Source organism: Dunckerocampus dactyliophorus, chromosome 1 (assembly GCF_027744805.1).
Source record: "Dunckerocampus dactyliophorus isolate RoL2022-P2 chromosome 1, RoL_Ddac_1.1, whole genome shotgun sequence".
Lineage (NCBI taxonomy): Eukaryota > Metazoa > Chordata > Actinopteri > Syngnathiformes > Syngnathidae > Dunckerocampus > Dunckerocampus dactyliophorus.
In genome coordinates this window covers 29,603,580-29,623,002 of record NC_072819.1, presented here as the reverse complement: position 1 = coordinate 29,623,002, position 19,423 = coordinate 29,603,580, and the positions used below count along the sequence as shown (strand labels likewise).

The 19,423-nt window shown below is 40.9% G+C and overlaps 1 protein-coding gene across 4 annotated transcripts in view; it reads left to right on the top strand.

Moving 5' to 3' along the window:
* The first annotated feature begins 7,392 nt into the window (after positions 1-7,392).
* ampd2b (adenosine monophosphate deaminase 2b) overlaps positions 7,393-19,423 on the top strand; it is a 45,206-nt gene continuing 33,175 nt past the window's right edge. Inside the window, exons 1-2 of one of the 4 annotated variants that reach the window (XM_054776930.1) lie at positions 7,393-7,537; positions 7,708-7,820. In XM_054776930.1, coding sequence (XP_054632905.1) covers positions 7,730-7,820 — 91 coding nt within the window. In that variant the 5' untranslated portion in view covers positions 7,393-7,537; positions 7,708-7,729. The other 3 variants (XM_054776922.1, XM_054776948.1, XM_054776938.1) reach the window with 3 other exon arrangements.

The following is a 19,423-nucleotide window of genomic DNA, read 5'->3' as shown; positions in this document are numbered from 1 at the left end:
GACATTACATGCTTTATTTGGTTTATAAAACATTCCAATTTAAATTTCAACAATCGTGTTTCAAAAGTCCACTTCTACTGTGAAGCATAGCAAAATGAAAAAATCAATAATTAAATATGAATAATTGATCTTACATTTGCAAACTGGCATGTCCCCATCCGTATTCACTCATCTACAGTTACAAACATAAGTAATAACAATGAAACAATTTCATATTTTTTTGTTATGGTTATGTATTGTTATTTGACACCTTTCTGAAAAAATGTAATTTGTTTGTATTAAAAAGTTTTGAACACTTTAATGCTTTCAAAATAAGTTCTGTCCCTGTGTCGAATGTCCCCTCGTTACTCTGACGAATACACCCAATGACCATTCCTCGAGTCAACGCAGCTTCAGGAATTACTGAAATATATTTGGAGAGAAATGTACAATGAGCAGAGTAAATGCTGTATCACTCTTCATTCTCCTCTTTTTCAACCTTTGAGAATGTCTTTCTGATGTGCTAAAGAAGAACTTGTCCACCCTGTTACGCTATTTTATTGTTAAATTTGACAATTTTTACAAATTTTAAAATGTGGTTAATAAATATTTTGTAAACCTTCCTCTGAGGTCAACAGGTAGTAGCATGTTACTCATCCCATGAGCAGTAATGGCTAACTTTAGCCTAAAATGTCCACCCTGTTACCATTTTGCAGAGTAACAGTGCGGGCTCACAATAGCAGGGTGGACTTTAGAAGGAGATTATTAATTATTTCCAACAAGAGATGGGAGCAAGTCAGTGTTTTGCAAGATGCAAGTAAATTTAAGTTTAAGTCTTTAATCTCAAATCTCGACTCAAGTCTCAAGTATAAACGTACAAGTCCATGTCACATCTCAAGCCAAGACAAGACAGGTCGAGTGCGAAGGTATAGGCTTGAAATTTGTGAGTCCTTATAAGTCATAAGCACTATTTAGTGTCTCCCAAATAAGATACCATTTTAACAACGTAACACTCTATTAAAGTTGACAAATACAATGAATGCATTTTTTTATTTGTTTTTTTTATTTTGACATAAAATAAGACCAGTGTGTAAAACGTAGCCACCTGATTGGATTGGACATTCAATGAGGCCAGATTCAAAGGAAAAATATGTTGTCTTGATATTTTCAAAGTCATGAAAACACCTGTTTCCAGCATTTATTGGCAGCTTTTCTTTCTTTCTGTAAATTGTCTTTATATGTTAGATTCTTATACGTTCTTAATCCAATCTACATTGCTTGTATTTGTCATGGGCACAGGGTACAGGGCACGGTGTAACCAGACCCTGAAAAACGGGTAACATAGGAAGAGAAAGGGAGGTTGGAGAAGGGACAGAAAGTGAGAAGATATTGGGCAACGCTGCATTAACTATGATGGTCAACCTTACCTATGAATCACCTTGAATGCTGGAGATGATATTACAGTGAAATTATGCATAAGAACTCAACAAGTTTTACTGTCAGGTCCAAGAGAGGTCATTGGCTGGTCCAGGGATGACCAGGTTGTGTGCCTCATGAGAGCACCACAACCTGTAAGCAAAAGGTCCATACTTTTAGACAAAAGTGTGTCAAAGAACAACAAATAGGTTAACTCTTTTATTTTTATTTAACGAGATGTATGGCTATATAATGTAATATGTCCATCATATATTTTTTACGTTAATTACATAAAATGTAATAATATTTTCATTGCCTTTCTCCATTGGTTTGTTTCATTTCCTGAAACAGAAATTACATTTTCAAAATAACATGGACAAACCTCCAAACAACCTGGCAGTTGTTCACAACAGAATTGAATTTCTCCTTCATTTCATCAAATTTCAAATGTCTCAATGTGTGGGTACATCTTTGCAAATGATTAAGTACAGGTAGCAACAGTTAGGACAGTTAACCTACACTGAGCACAATTTACAATTGAATAGATCTTGTTGAGCTAATCTGATTGTCTTGGCGCAATTTCATTGTATAAGTCATCACATGCACACTAGTCTGTTCAATTGTCAAAATTGGACTGTGATATACTGCAATACCATGGATACCGTATATGAATCTCTTGGAAGAATCTGTGATCAGACAGACGGCAGTGTAAGGAAGCCTAGGAAGGTGAGGATGGTAGCCAGGTGAGGGAGGGTGAGGACAGCAACCAGTGAAGAAGTGTCAGTTGTGAAACTCCAGCTTTATTTACAGTACAGTACTGTAGGTGACATCATTTCCCTAGTTTTTATGTACGTGTTTATATTACAGTACGTTATGCTGAACACACTTTCTCATTACTCTGATCTATGGAAGTCATTTTATATTTGTGAATAAAACAGTACAATTTCCTTTTCAGTATGTGTGCAATGTGTGATGTCAAATCTCGGATGCTATTGTTACTGTAAAATCTAAAATCCATTTTTTTCAGTTTTATACACAGTTGTTTGTTGTCAATGAAGGACTGGGCTAAGAATGAGACGTGGACATGAGGGATATTTCAATGGTCCTCTGCCATTCTGACAAAGCATCCAAACATTTTGACTTCCAGTGCTTACACAATGCCAAAGAGAGGGTGCATTTTGAGGTCACTGACAATTGACTGTATATAGGAAAGAAAGCGAGTTTTGACACATGAGTAAAGTGTTTCGGGATGGATATGTGCTTTTACAGATGAACCATTGTGTTGTGCGGAAAACCACCCATGTGTATTTTGCTGAAAATGAGACAAAGCAATTGAGAAGCATTTTGGTGGCACCGACTATTTACTGTATATGGGAAATTAATTAGCTTTGAAGCACGAGTGAACAGTTTTGGGACAGATATGAGCTTTTGCAAGTGAGCTACGGTGTTGTGCTGAACTGTGACTGTTTGGACTGTTAGAGTTTTCAGAATGTAATTTATGTTTCAAGAAATGAGCCAAACCAGTGGAGAAAAACTGTAACATGATGAATGTATTGAACAACTAAAGTCAGTTAAAAACAGGGCACATGCCTGTTCAACTTTTTTTGTTTATTATTCAGATACTATGAAACATTTTTGCGAAGTAAAACTTTTTTTTTTGAAGTGGCAATGCTGAAATGGCTTCGAATTCGAAGGAAAGACCCATGCATAAGTCAGGACTTATTCCAAACCAAAATGCCATCTGCTGGCTTGAATATGTCGCTTATTTTTATATCCTGTTATATTTACCATCTTAAATTTCACGAAAAACAAAAATATACTTTTAAAGAGTGTCATTGTCACACACACAGAGCAAGACAGTAGAGAGATAGAACTTCCTTCGCATTTTCACATACAATGCTGTCTGCTGTCATTTTAACAGTGCTCCGTGCAGCATTCACATTTCAGCTCAAGTGAACCGAAGCGCACTGGAGTTCACTTGCAAACTGTCCGAGACCCATCTCTCAAATGTTCCTGGTCGGCTTGTTTGTTGCACACCGGTGCTCAGATGATTGTGTTCGCAGTTGACCAAACGAACCTAGCAGAACCAGCAGAGCAAACGTACCAGAGTTCGTTTTAACCGGACCAAACATGACAAGTGCAAATGCACCGAAAATTACCCTTATGTTTGTGAATGTTCGTTTGTATGTGAAAGCTGATCACTGCCCCACCTGTCACCCTCCACCTTTCACTCATCACTTCAGCTCCCCAATTCATTTCCCTTTCATCTGTTTGGACCGTGATAGAGTCCACTTCTGCTTTGAGACGCCCTACATTGTCCCCTCCTGTCACGCCGCTAAGCATAGTTGTGTCATTAATCGCATGTGGCAGGCTGCTTGAGTCTTCAGTGTGCTTCCAAACAGGCTAATGGTGGCACATCGACTGACGGGGACCAATCCCATTAGGCCGACGATGGCGTAGTCCTGCTTTGTGCTCTGTCTCTGCGGTGCTGATCTGTTGACAAGATTATACAGAGAGCCTCGGCTCAATCAGAGAGGCAGGAGATTAACACTTGTCGTTTTTGGTCTGTGGGTGCTTATAAAATTGTTTTAATGCTTTATAGTGGAAAAGAGGAGATGTGCGATTCTGGGGTTAAACAATTTAACGATCACAGCAATAAACAACTGCCACCGAAATCAACTGATGATCACATAACGTTCATGTCAAAGAAAAGTAGCCAGGGTCTCCTCCTCATATTTGGGGGCTTCAGTGAGGTTTAACTCGGCTCGATTCCCCCACCTAGGACCTCAGCTAGATTTGAGCCATGTTAATCTCTAAGTCTGCCAAGGAAATAGGCGTACTCTCACTGGTGACGCATCGAGAGGCTGGCTGACGCCATGCTGTCACAGTTACAGTACATGATCCAACCTTCGCACCTTCATCCCTGAATCATCATTAAAAAACACACAGATCTGAAATACCACCATCAGTACACACAGTCTAATAACCACAGATGAATCCCGTGTGTTTTAAACTAGGTAAACATGTTATTAAATACCACATAGAAATGAGAAGATTATTATCGTTGTAAACGTATAATGTGAGATATTAGGTTGTGCAGATGTACCTAATATTGTGGCCTGTGAGTAGTGTGCCATCAGAGAACACCGTGTGTCCAAGGTCAGTTTCTACAGTATGGTCCTGCTGTCAGAGAGGGATTAGTGTTACAGACAGATTAACGTGAGGGGCAAGTGAACAAAGTCAGAGTGGTGATTTTAATTCAAGGAAACACTTATACACTTATAGTACACTATACCTTATACACTTCTCTTTTGTCTTACTTGTGTCTGATAGAAAAATTCCTTCGTCGAGAAGTTCAAGAAGCTCCACATAATTCTGTTCTGAATTCATCTTCATGGGAGAATACATAAAACAATAATAATGTGTCCACTTGTACCATTATTTCAGTATTGGGTCAGCGTAGTTGTTCCAATATGTTCCTCTTTTTATAGTTCTACCCTCACCCAGTCTTAGATGAGAGTGGTCATTTCTTCTTCATATAGTCATTTTAGACATTTTTAAGGTGTTTAATTTGTTCTAAACCTTGATTTCTGAATTTAATTGAGGTCTCTGGGCAAAACGACAGAGCACACTTTCTGTTTCTACCACAAGAGGGCGCTGGCTCCTTGCTGCACGCAGTTGCTGATATACAGTACATGTACAGTATTTCCTAATTACAATGCTGCTGAAATACTCCTGATGCCTGGTGTTGTTCATATCAGAGTGCATATATAGTATTTATTTAGTATTTTTCATATTAGGTATAGTTGGAGCACCACCCCTTTACTTTAAAAAAGTAATTTTGATAAAGAAGTTATTATTATGGGGGATTTTAACATAAACCGGGAAGATAGAAAGTCCAGAAAATAACTCAAACCAATCACAGACATCATCATCATCCGTACTGCAATCATCCAGTGATGGCAAACAGGGAAATAATGTGTCAGCCTGGTTCACTGTAGTTTTCTCAAAAGCACCGCATTCACTAGTATGAGCAAAGTTTTCCAATTGACTTTATATCACCAGCCAAATTAGAAGCAAGCAAACAAAAAAAAAAAACACCGGCAGTGACCGATGCAACACGAGTCACTTACAGCTCTGTCTTGTCAAATACACCATGTACGAAACGAAACAAGTTTACCAAGTAACTTTAGATACGAGCTGAGCTGAGGAAAACCTAAAAAAACCTGTCCAGAGTGGAGGCAGTGACCAACGCGACACGAGCCGTTTTCAACTCTGTCTTATCAAATGCACCGTGAACTCCTCTCTCTGGCTCTAGGGAGTCTGTCTAGAGAGGGGCGGTCGATGTGTGTGACTGGCCAATCAAAGAGCATGAAGAGTGAATACCTAAGTAGTTACGATTTTCCTTCATCAAAATTACGGATAATGACGAGCTGTGCCCGTTTCATGCTTGTACTCGGCAAAAATGCATTATCTGTAACGAATACTCGTCTAAAACTCATCCCTAATAAAGACATCAACAAAAAAAAAAATGTGTTTGTTGCTTATGATACTGTAAATGAAGCTGGAGTTTCACAACCAACACGTCTTCACTGAGTTAGTTCATCCATAATCAGAATAATAAAGAAGAAAGTTGCATCTTCGTGTGTAGTTTGGAACGCTGAGGGGGAGCAAGCACGAATCAGGAGGGGAGCTCAATGTCAGCTGACTGATGTCATATGACAACTACAAAGTGACTTTTACGCGATCGACCTAAACTACCTTGGCGATCTACCAGTAGCTTGCGATGGACGTAATGGCCGCCCCTGCTGTAGAGAATGTACAAAGATTTTTATATACTGATGCTCATTCTTCTGTGCTGCTATTGTTCACTTTGGTGCTGAAACTGGAATTTCTCCATTCCAGGACTAATAATAGTTTATTCTATTCTATTTTAAGCAAAACATCTGTTTCGTCATACAGTATATGCTATATTTGTTAAACAATTGAATTGTCATTGTTAATTTTAGATGTGCATTTGTATTTTAGCCTTTTCAAATGAATCTGTTGTGTTCTTTTTGTTATGTTCTCCTGTTGCACGCCTGCTGTTCCTATTATCTTGTCCCTGCCTTTTCCTCCTCTTTCTTTTTTTTAAACAGAACTCCCTTCTCTGGCACGAGGTGGTTCCACTGGGCACACCTGTAATTGATTGTAGCAGCTACATAGGCTCACTGCTGTCAGCTGAGTATTGCTGGATTATTCCTCTGTCTTCCATGGCACTCAGACAGCCGCTCTTCCTCGATATGTAAACCTTCTCCACCATTTAATTCTGCTGCGTTTTGTCTTGTAGTTTGAGCACTACACTATTTTGGACTTCTGACTACTGCCCAGTGGACCGCGGCCTCCTCCAGCCGAGTTTGGGAGTTCTTTTGCTTTATGCCTTCTGCCCCTTCTGCCCCATTGCCTTTTGTTTTGGACTGCAATAAAAAAATATATATTTTTGTTGCAACTCTCTGCCTCTCGTCTCTGCATCTGGGGTCCACCATACAGGACAGGACCGAACACTTTTTAATCTAATGTGTTTGTCATGAAATATGTAAACATATACGACACCTATTTCTCAAAAGATTGAATAGTCATTAATATGATGTGTTTTAGCATGATTGTGTGATATTAACAATAGTGACTTCTTAAAGACCCCCAAAATGACCAGGAACTTAAATTTAGCCCTGGTTCCTGCGGTGCTGTTAATCTATCTAAAATAAAATTGAAACCCTTTTGGATTTCTGAGTTCAAGGTATTTTACACATTTCCATTATATTTACATACACATTTTATCATCTTTACATGTGGCATTTTATTCAATTACTATATATCAGGCGCAGAGTCAGAACTTACACACGCACACTTTTGGTTGTCATGGCAACAGCATAGCCAGGAGCTTTGTGCTGCTGAGTGTGTGGATCATTTGTATTCTCTTTGTGTGTGTGTGTGTTTGTGCATGCGTGATGGGAGGGTGTGGAAGGGTAGCTACGCCTCTCTGCTACACCCCCAACCTCCATCAGTGCTGCAGCTCCAACACTGAAGACTTCCAAGAGGGCGGGATCAGTTTCTCTGCAGAGGGACGCTCACTACCAGCCAGTTTGGAAATCCCTGCTCTCAAGCACGTACTCACACTCACACTCACACATGCACCAAAGCTGACTGCAATTGAATCACCCCAAGCGCTCAGCATCTGTGCAGCATCTCTCTTCTCGCTCTCTCTCTGTTGGCGCTGACAAGCTCTGCAGTTCTGACTCATTCACTTCTCCTTTTTCATTCCTCCTCAACCAGCTGAAGCACAGACGTTGGCAGCATGGCCTCCAACCTGCCCCCGGGGACGGGCAAAAGCAAGCCCCTCTCCCCCTTCAGGAAGCGGGGAAGCCTGCAGTACACAGCCAGTACAGGTGAGTGGCAAAAGTGGGAATGAGAGGAGTAGGAGGATGATGGAGGATGCTGGAAATATATTAGTTTGTCATGTAGTAGAGGCAGAGCGATAAAGCACTGAAGCACTTTTTCATGTTTGAGGAAATGCAAACCTGTTGATTGGCTGCATGGGATTCCGACATCCAGCACAGCCTGCAGACCCTGTTTATTTTTATTCTGGACGAAACTTTGTCAATTCTATTTGTAAAGATGGCACAGCATGCACACAGTAATGGCAGCCTCTCATTTTAAAGGTTTATCTTATGTTAGATTCCACAAAAAAATAAAATACTTTTAATAAACAACATTGTCACACACACATACAAAGGGAGTGAGCATGCAAAGAAACAACACTTCCATCGCATTTTCACATGACCACGTTCAGTCTTGAACAAACAAACTGTGCTAGCAGAGAGCAAACGCGTCAGAGTTCCTTTGAACCAAATCAAACGTGTGAACGCATCAGGCATGCTACTTCATGAAATGACATGAATTAATGACATGACTTATTGCATTTCTTTTTTTGTAGAAAACACCACTTGTACCTGCAGTTTTGATTTATATGCTAATATATGAGTGCTGGTGTTTACCATGCTGCATGATTATGTGCACTACAAAGAGATCCGTATGTTACTTCAGCACTTGATCCGCTCATGAGTGAGAAGAGTCACCTCCTGTGTGACGTATGCAAACTACAATGACCATGTCAGTGTAAATAGAAATCAGCTTCAGTTGCAAACCAGCATGCGTTTATTTGATGTAATGGCTTGCAGGAAACAGCACTTTGCAGGAAACCTGTATTCATAAGCATGTATTATGCATGCACTTGTGATGTAAACAGTAAAGAGCAGTGCAGTGTGTGGAATGGTAAACCGAAATATGAAAAGCAATATGAGGAAAGGTAGAGCATGAAAAGACAAGTCAATTTGAATCGGTGTGTATACTAGGGCGGGATAAAATGTGCTAGTGTATGGCTTCTAAATTAGAGTGCAGTGGTGTTATAGACTGAAATGTTAGGATAATAGTACAACTAGTGCAGTGATATAAACAGGAATACTAGTAGATGTTGACTGTGTTTTATTTATTTATTTATTTATTTTCAAGATTCAAGAGTTTTATTGTCATATGCACAGTAAAACAGGTAGTTCTGCTATGCAATGAAACTCTTGTTCTGTTCATTCTCCCAAAAAAGAAAGAAAACACAAGAAAATGAATAAGAACATGAGAAACATTTATACCAGTAAATTAAGCAACAACAACAGAGGAGACATTAATACCAATAAATAAATAAATATATATAGTGCTATAAGTGTGTTGCGTGTGGCGTGTGTGAGTGCTTTGTTGAGAAGCCTGATGGCCTGTGGGTAAAAGCTGTTTGCCAGTCTTGTGGTCCTGGACTTCAAACTCCTGTAGCGTCTGCCTGACAGTAGGAGTGTGAATAATGAGTGTTGTGGATGTGTGCTGTCCTTGATGAGGTTGTTTGTTCTTCGTAGGACGCGAGATTTATAAAATAAATGTCCACAAAGAGGCAGATTTTAATCATAAATTGGGCTGTGGTAGCTAATCTATGTTATCTCATCGTTTCTCAGATCAGTTTAAGAAAGTATGAGCTCTACTATGTTTTTTGAAGATGTGATTGTATTTCGAAGGTTTGATTCCGCATGTCTGCAGAGACTTACTGAGATGACATTCACGTTTGTCCCATCTGAGTAAGCAAAAATGACATTTAAATGACACAATATTAGCCCCTTCAAAGCCACTTTAAGGGGCATGGTGTACTGTATAGTATACTGTATCTCCAGTCTCAGTAAAAATACTATTTGTTTTGGAGCAGAAAATCTGATTGTGATACTTGATGTTTATGATTGTAATTGTTTGAGGATTTTTTACAGACTAAACAACGAATTTAATCCAGTCAAACTGTGAATCAGCGGAGGCCAGAGCAGTCTGTAATTAAAGGTCACAACCGCCCCCCCCTTGTGTGTATAGAATCATGTGATAGTGTCAGTCACACAGCCTATGCGCTCTCCTGTGTGCGGAGTTGAGGTGTAGCAGTGTCCACATTTAGCTCATAATTGCCAGGCTTTGTGCACACAGAGTGGCAGTGGGGTGGGTGGCCAATCAGTGCTGTTGCTGTGAAAAAGGTAGTTGTGAAAATTGTACACCACCCACTCAACAGTTTGCCTCCTCTGTGTGAGTGCTGCGCTCCACTTTGTTCAACTGCTTAAATCAGCTAGATGAGAGTGGCAGGGCTGAATAGAACAACAAAACATATTAGCAGTAATGGTATTTACTTGTACTAGGTATCATAATATTTTTTACAGATACAGTTGTCCCTCGCTACATTGTGGTTCGAACATGGCTTTGTTAGTGTTTTTTCAAAACGTAATTAATAAATAATCGCTGTTTTGTGGTTGACTATGGCCTATTATTAGTCGAAAATATTGAAAGAGAAGTTATAAGTACAGTAGTATTCTGCTCACTAGACATCAGTAATGTTACATTGATTAGATTTAGATTACATTACCTTAACACTGCATGTAGTCAGCGATGACATGTCTGACATGATAGAGTGGAAAAAAAGTTATTCTCCCATTCAGCGTAAAGTGGTAAGTTTTTGGCTTCTTACTTTGTCCTTCTTCCCCACTCTGTTTGAAACATGTTCTTAAGTTTAGAACAAATAAATTGGGGGCTAAATAGGCAGCTCGGTAGCTTTTTATATGCTATGAGTGGCGGCCGTCTCTTATGCCCCTACAGTGATCTTGTACCCTGCACAATGTGGTGTAAACAAAGAATAATAGGAATGTATAGATGACTAGAGGGGCGTTATTCCATGTCGAAAGGGCTCTAGTAATGGTAGAAACCATATTTAGAAAGTCATAAACAAGTTTTCTATGCTCTAACTATTGCTACTATATATCTACTATATATTCTGTTTATTAATATGTCCGTTTATTAATATTGAATCTTCACGTAAATTCATTTATCGCAGTCTGGTCTGGAACCAATTAACCGTGATAAACGAGGGGCGACTGTATTTTGATTTGTGACTTATGTTTGAGGTATTCCCAGATAGCAAGGTAACACTGAAACAAGGTTGGTTGTTGTTAATTTTCCATCAAAATGGTTGACATTGAAATTTCAGCGCAAAACAGATGGTGAATCAATGTTACCAAACTGATGAAACAGCAGTGACACTGAAACAATATTGCATACATCCTGAAAGAAGAGATGATTGCTAAATCATGGATTTAGAGTTGAGTGGGAGACCATCTTGTGGTAGACCAGCGTACCTGCACTCCATAATCGGGGTGGGAAATTTAGCAGCTGCAATTCCTGTTACACACTAATGGTGGCAGTAATACACTCTGTCAATTGCCATTTCAAGAAGAAGAAAAGGAATGGAAAAAAGAAGGGAAACTAGTAGAATGGATGTTTATGGCTTTGTACATCTCCGCCAACATTAATAAGGTACGTATTTGTTTTTAAGTGATAGACAGAACAGTATGTGTATAATTGGACTTAATAATAATAATTAGTCTATTGATTATATAATAATTTGTAATAGTCTAATCGCTCAAACCATGTCATATTTGCCTAGGTGAACAAGCGGCCATTGCTATGTGCTATGTGTAGCCTACGTTTAAATAGTGAATTAGGGGAGTAAAACTAAATACAGCAATAAGCAATTATGGTTAATTGGGTCCAGACTCCACCATGACAAGTGAATTTCTGCGAAGTAGGATTCAATATTAGTAAATGGAATATTTTAGAGCATAGAAAACCTGTTTATGACTTTCGAAATAGAATTTTTACCATTACTAGAGCCCTCTAGACATGAAATAACACCCCTATAGTCACCTTTACCCTCATATTAGCCAGTATAGTAGCAGTCTTGTTTTCATTAAGCTTTTTTTCATGACGAAAACGAGACGGTGACGAGCTAAACATGGCTCTTTGATGACTAAAACATGATGAGTCGTGTGTGAGTTTTCGTTGAGACGAGACTGGACGAAAACGTGAGTCGGTGGTCTGTCAGATGTTTAAAATGCATGACATTTCTGCCTATTGTGTCATTTTTTGTCAAAAACTAAAGGCGCATCCTAGCATCTTAGCTTAGTACGAAGTGCACTTCTGCCGGTGGCAGGTGACGTGGGCAATGAGAGCACTTTTGGTGGGAAACGACACACTGATTTGTGGATATACTTTAAATTGAATCCATCTGACAGAAAAACTGAATGCATTGTTCAGAGATCCGGCGGTAAACATAGCTGCAACGTCAAGCAGCACCTGAAGGCTCATCACACTGATGAACAAGTTGTGTTAACATATCACATACAGTGATGTGAAAAAGTGTTTGCTCCCTTCCTGATGTTTTATTTTTTTTTCATGTTTGTCATACTAAATGTTTCAGATCATCAAACAAATTTAAATGTTAGTCAATGACAACACAACTGAACACAAAATGCAGTTTTTAAATGAAACTTTTCATTATCACGGGAGAAAAAAAAATCCAAACTTGTGTGAAAAAGTGATTACTGATAACTGATAACTGAGATTAATTGACATCTATCCTTCTGGAAAAGGTTATATAGCTATTTCTAAAGCTTTGGGACTCCAGCGAACCACAGTGAGAGCCATTTTCCACAAATAGAACAATGAACCTTCCCAGGAATGGCTGGCCAACCAAAATTACCCCAACTCATCCAAGGGGTCACAAAAGACCCCACAACAACATCCAAGGAACCACGGGCCTCACTTGCCTCAGTTAATGTCAGTGTTCATGACTCCACCAGAAGAAAAACACTGGACAAAAAGGGCCTGCATGGCAGAGTTCCAAGACGAAAACAACTGCTGAACAAAAAGAAAATTAAGGTTCATCTCAATTTTGCCAGAGATTTTTTCCGCCCTTAATAATAAAAAGTTTCATTTAAAAGCTGCATTTTGTGTTCAGTTGTGTTGTCATTGACTAATATTTAAAGTTGTTTGGTGATCTGAAACATTTAAGTGTGACAAACATGCAAAAAATAAGAAATCAGGAAGGGGGCAAACACTTTTTCACACCACTGTATACTCCGGAGCGGCACCAGGGCTGCCTGGGTTGTATGTCTGATATGAAGGCATAATGTGTCAACCATAACTCCGCTTCATAACACATCTCGTACATAGAGGAGATCCATGTTGACAATTTAGCGGCATGGTTGCTTTGTTTAGTAAATAGGGGTGCGCATTCAAAGTCAAAGTGTTTCTTGCGTCATTAGGGTTGTAACGATTGATTCATGACATTGATGCATGGTTTATATTCCTACAATTCAACTACATCGATCTGGGTTCTGAGGTTTCCATTCGGACACATTCAGGAGATCGGGAAGACCTGGGTTCGAATATCCGATTGGGCATTTCTGTGTGGAGTTTGCATGCTCTCCCCGTGCGTAGGTTTTCTCGGGGTACTCCGGTTTCCTCCCACATTCCAAAAACATGCATGTTAGGTTAATTGGCGACTCTAAATTGTATGAATTGTTTGTCTATATGTGCCCTGTGATTGGCTGGCAACCAGTACGGGGTGTACCCTGAAGTGTACCTTGAAATCAGCTGGGATAGGCTCCATACCCCCGCGACCCTAATTAGGATAAGCGGTATAGAAAATGGATGGATATACCATATATAACATATATATCGATCTAACATTGTTTAAGAGGTACTCAATCGATTGAATCGATACTAGGAAATGAAGCAGTGGATTTAAACACAGCAGGCTTTATGTGGCTGTGGGTTTTTTTTTAGCAGTTTTAGCGATAAAGACGTTAAACGTTACTCGATTCAGTCTGCCTGTCTGTAACGTCATCGTCTTCTGGGTATGTGATGGTTATGAGTGTTGTAGTAGACCTGTGAAACACAGTTGATTCTCTGCTTCTTCCGTACATCAACATCGCCGCCATACTGGATGTAGCAAGAGTCGGAACAGAGAAGATGCCTCATACATGTGCTGCATGGAAGTGTACGACTCATTTTACTGCCCAAACCAAATCCCAGGGAATAACCTTTCACAGGTAAGACTTAACAATTACCTTTGATAGTATTTGGCCCATAGACTGCATGATTTGGCCATTATAACATCATTTAAATCACTTTGTACTAGCATCACTTTGTACTGTGACTGGGTGATTGAGTAAGTGTAATGTAAGCAGTTCATTCAGCTCGTACAGGTGAGAAAGTTTCAACACCTACTGGAAGATATCATACCACATTCATTTGCTGAGGAATTTGCATAATGTCCCTCACCTTAGAGTGTGTAGTGCAGGTTTGGATTGCACTATTTAAATTAATCATGGCAAGCTATACCACCGTCTGTCCATGCTGATTTGTATTGCATTTTTAACTCATTTTTTGTACTTATTGATCATTTATTCTTTTGTATATCAGCATTATTAATAATTCATACCGGATTCCCTTAAAAAAAAAAACAATGGGAATCTAGGAAACTTCACCTGCACTGTGCAGTATCCACGTATTTATTTCACAGTCACACTGGTTGAATTTTTTGGCTAAAAAGTCACTGAATCGATTTAAAGTGACTGAATCGTTTCGGATAGTATCGTTCTGAATGAGCCAATATCGTCCTCGAATCGTATCAGCAACCACGAATCGTGATGCGAATCGAATCGTTATTAAAATGAATCCTTACACCCCTATGCATCATGCTTTTATTCGGTAATTAAATAGAACAAAGGTGAAGTATTTGTTGCACAGGATCCCCCCCTTCTAATTGTGAAGCAGACAAACTTACTGGTGAAACACGCATGTGTGGCCTGGTGGTGGAGTAAATTACACAGACCGTTTGGGCGGGAGGCAGGAAACACTGCAGGAAGAGGTGCAGAGTCTGGAGGATCTACAAAGCTTTCTGTGCGGGTTATCGTGTGCAGCTGCTCTGTAGGAGTCCAGAACTCAATACAAAGGCCCAAAAATTTGTATAATAGGTCCCCTTTAATGTCTTGTATTACCTTAAAGGGATAATCGGAGGCCACAGGGATGGCCTAGTGGTTAGCATGTTGGCCACACAGGAGAGCTGTGTTTGAATCTTTGTTTGGGCATCTCTTTCTTAAGTTTGCATGTTCTCCCCGTGCATGCGTGGGTTTTCTCTGGGTACTCCGGTTTCCTCCCACAGTCCAAAGATATGCATGTTAGGTTAATTGAAGACTCTAAATTGCCCATAGGTATCAGTGTGAGTGTGAATAGTTGTTTGTCTATATGTGCACTGCGATTGGCTGGTGACTGGTCCAGGGTGTACCCTGCCTCTCCCCCAAAGTCAAACCCCTGTGACCCTAGTGAGGGTAATTGTAATTGTCTGGGCTGTATCGCCCATTCCATTGTTTTTCTTGCTATTAGGCGCCTTTGGGTTCTACAGTACCATATTGGCTATATAGCGGGAACCCAAAGTGGCAATGATAAAACAGCTTTGTACGTGTAGTGCACACTTCAGCGTGGGCGATTACCTTCCTACACACCCAAGACAGAGGAAGAAACATGTTTTGAAAAGTTCTGCTGTTCCAGCACCCCAGGTAAGAACTAGCAATACTAGCTGATCAGATGCCGCCTACCACCTTGTTTACAAGCTAACGGTGTTACAAGCTATCAAGAATCAGCCAGTAAAGTTATGTGCAGCAAATCACCAAATATTATATTACCAATGAGGCCGCTACATAACATTGGCTTTGTGCTAAAACGAATGTCGCCATCACTTGTTTCCTGGTCAGACATGTTTACTTTCACTATCCCAGTAGTAAACACTGTGAAACAGGTGATGAAAATGTGTGCAAGTTGACAGCTGGCACGCAGCGATGCCAAGGGAGAGAAAATAAAGCAGAGCGATTGTGAGATCTGACTTTTTCAAGGAAAACGGATTACTCTTTTGAACACAAACAAAAATGTTTTACTTTAATGACCCCACCAACTAGCTGAAACTACTTTCTTCAACACCAAGAACTGACCAGAACTTGGCTCATGGGCTGAAGTGGCAGGAAAGTCATCTTTGATGCACTACGCTGCTGGTGGGGATGTAATACAACTTAATGTCATAAAATCCAAACAATCCAAAAATACAAATGTGTTTGTATTTTAGTTCATTTAGAACATTTTTATGCGTGAAAATGCATAATTTAGGCCAATTAATTGTACATAGTACATACTTTGTACTAATAACAGGCCATAGTCAACCACAAAAGTCTTTTTTTTTTTAAACCGCGATGGAGCGAGGGACGACTGTATAGTCTTTTTAGCACACAACACTATAGTGCAGTCAGCGAGAACACAGAGTTCTTGTTCTAGTTTGAAGTAAGCAGAGACTGTAATGCTGATTGGCCAGGTTGCCTGACACCACATTATGTCAAAACACTTCTGAGGTATGTGGTTTTGTGTTGACACAGTTAATTTTGCCTCTCTCTTCACCACATTGTAAGAAATGATCTGAAATGGTTCATTTTTTTTTAAACAGGGCTTCATCAGCATAATGTGTGATGTCATGTTGGGCACACAACAAGTTGGGCTAAACATTCAGTAAAGAGAGTTTGGTACACAACAGGTGAGCGTAAACATCTGTGGACCCAGTTCAAGGTACAGTGGCATTCAATTTCCAGTTCAATACAATGTCATGACCAGGAAGTTGAACATGAACTTTTTTTTTTCAAAAACTTCAGCATTGACTCATGACGGACAGGAAGGTATCTCAGCTGTGTCCAAGATTGAGAGAAGTACTTTACACACACAAAAGCTGCTCAGAGTATATTGTTTTTACTTTGTGTGTTTTGTGCTTTTGTTTCAGATGCTCTCAACCAACAGCTTGGCACTGCTATGCCGAACAGGCGTATTAAGGCGTAGCAGTGAATTAAATTAAATAAAACCTGTTTTTTTCTGCTTATAAGAGTGTGTCTGCTATTATATGAGATTAAACTATATATCTTGTAAACCTATGACATCCTGACTGTAGCCAAAGCAGGATTTTTATGAAACGCTGCTATTGAACAACATTAAATGAGCCCTATTTTTTCTGGTATTGTCACTCAACCACATAGATTTTTAGTTACATTAGCTGGGATAGGCTCCAGCATACCCCCGCGACCCTAATGAGGAAGAAGCAGTATAGAAAATGGATGGATGGATGAAATTTCAATGTTTTTTTTACATACATCAAGGGAGGATGAGGACATCGAGTCCGAATGTCAGAGTCCGTGCCTCCATTGCTGAGGCAGCCGATCGGAGCTGCAGCTACTGTACAAGTTGGTCGGTGCCAGTCGTGGCAACAATCAACTGAGGATATACTGTCCAATGCTACAGAAAGGGGAAGAAGTGCCCAGTCCATACTGTTTACAGTGGGGACGAGAGCCTGCTGACCTCGGCTGAGGATATAGTCCACCAGTGCAAGGAATACTTTGTGTCCCTTCTCAATCCCACTGATATACCTTCTTTAGAGGAAGCAGAGTCTGAGGACATGAACGCGGACAGTTCCATCACCGTGGTTGAGGTATCTGGGGTAGTCAAAACATTCCCCAGTGGCAAAGCTCCGGGAGTGGATGAGAGTCACCCTGAGTTCCTCAAGGCTCTGGATGTTGAGGGACACGTCTCTTCAACATTGCATGGAAGTCGCCAACAGTACTTCTGGATTGGCAGACCGGGGTGGTGGTCCCCCTCTTTAAGCAGGGTGACCGGAGGGTGTGTTCCAACAATGGAAGGATCACACTCCTCAGCCTCCTCATCAGGCTGTGACCTTCAGCGTTTACTGGGGTGGTTTGAGGCTGAGTGTGAAGCTTTTGGGAGGAGACTCAGCACCTCCAAATACAAGGCCATGGTCCAGTCGGAAAAGGATGGATTGCACCCTCCAGGTTGGGAGCGAGATTTTGCCCCAGATGGAGGAGTTCAAGTATCTCAGGGTCTTGTTCACAACTATGGGAAGATTGTAGCGTGAGGTCGACAGACGGACCAGCGCAACGTCTGCAGTAATGCGGTCGCTGTACTGGACCATCATGGTAAAGAGAGTGCTGAGCCGGAAGGCAAAGCTCTCAATTTACCGGTCGATCTGTGTTCTCACCCTCACCTATGGTCATGAGCTTTGGGTCGTGACCAAAAGAACGAGATACAAGCGGCTGAAATGAGTTTCCTCCGTAGGCTGGCTGGACTCACCCTAAGCGATAGGGTGAGGAGCTCGCTCATTTGAGAGGAGCTCAGTGGAGAGCCGCTGCTCCTTCCATCAAGAGGAGCCAGTTGAGGTGGCTCAGGCATGCCCAGCCGGGAGGAGGCCCCAGGGCAGACCTAGGAAAAGCTATTGGGATTATGTCTCACAGCTGGCCTGGGAACGCCTTTGTCTCCTGCTAGTGGAACTGGAAGAGGTAGCCGGGGACTGGGAAGTCTGGACTTCCCTACTGAGACGGCTGCCCCTGCGACCCGGACCCAGATAACCGGAGGAAATGGAATGGAATGGAATTCTAAGTTATTTCAGTGTCACCTTGCTGTCTGTTATTACTCGACAACTATATGCTATTATTTTTCCATGTTTAAGGTTGATTCGATAGCTAAATAGATGGGACTTAAGGGCAATTATGATTCTGCCCTGGAAAGTCTGCCCAGCAGTGCCTAACAGTACTGGGCCGATAGCCGCTGTAAATGTCTCAACTGACATGCTAGCGGGACCAAGGGTAGTGTTGCCGACGATGTCGCTACATCTGGCCTAAAACCCTCTTGATGACATATTTTCTCAAAAGCGACTCAGGACAAATCTAGCGATTTTTTCTGGCACTGTATGCTTACACAAACAAGGAATTTGACTTTGGTTATGTTAGCGCTCATTGTACACTTAAACACTTAAATAAATAATTACAAAGTAAAATTAAGATGTGCAAAAGGGATAATAATATAGTGACAGTGCAATTCAAGTAAGTGGTGTGATTAATAGACCGGGACGTTATGGACGTTATGGTTTTGGATCAACACTGACGTGTTCGAGTGTTCATCAGAGTGATAGCCTGGGGAAGAAACTGCCCCTGTGCCTGGTTGTTTTGATGTACGGTGCTCTGTAGCTCCTCCCTGAGGGGAGGAATTTAAACAGTTTGTGTACTGGGTGGGAGTGGTCAGTGACGTTCCCTGCCCGCTTCCTGGCCCTGGACCGATACAGGTCACATATGGAGGGAAGGTCGGCTCCAATTATTTTTTCTGCAGAATTGATGGCCCTTTGTAGTCTGTTCCTGTTTGGGTGCAGATCCAAACCAAAAAAATGATGGAAGTGCATAAAACAGAATGATTCCGGTGCAGAACTGTATCAGCAGCTCCTGGGGCAGATTGAACTTCCTGAGTTGTCGTAGGAAGTGCAACCTCTGCTGGGCCTTTTTACGTACAGTGTCTATGTGGGAGGACCACTTCAGGTCATGAGCAATTGTGGTTCCCAGAAACCTGAAGGTGTCCACATTATACACTGCTGTTGAGGCTTGTGAGGAGGGGGGTTCTCCTGAAGTCCACTGTCATCTCTACAGTCTTGAGCGGATTCAGCTCTAGATGGCTCTGATCCCACCGGAGGACCAGGTGGTCCACCTCCCGTCTG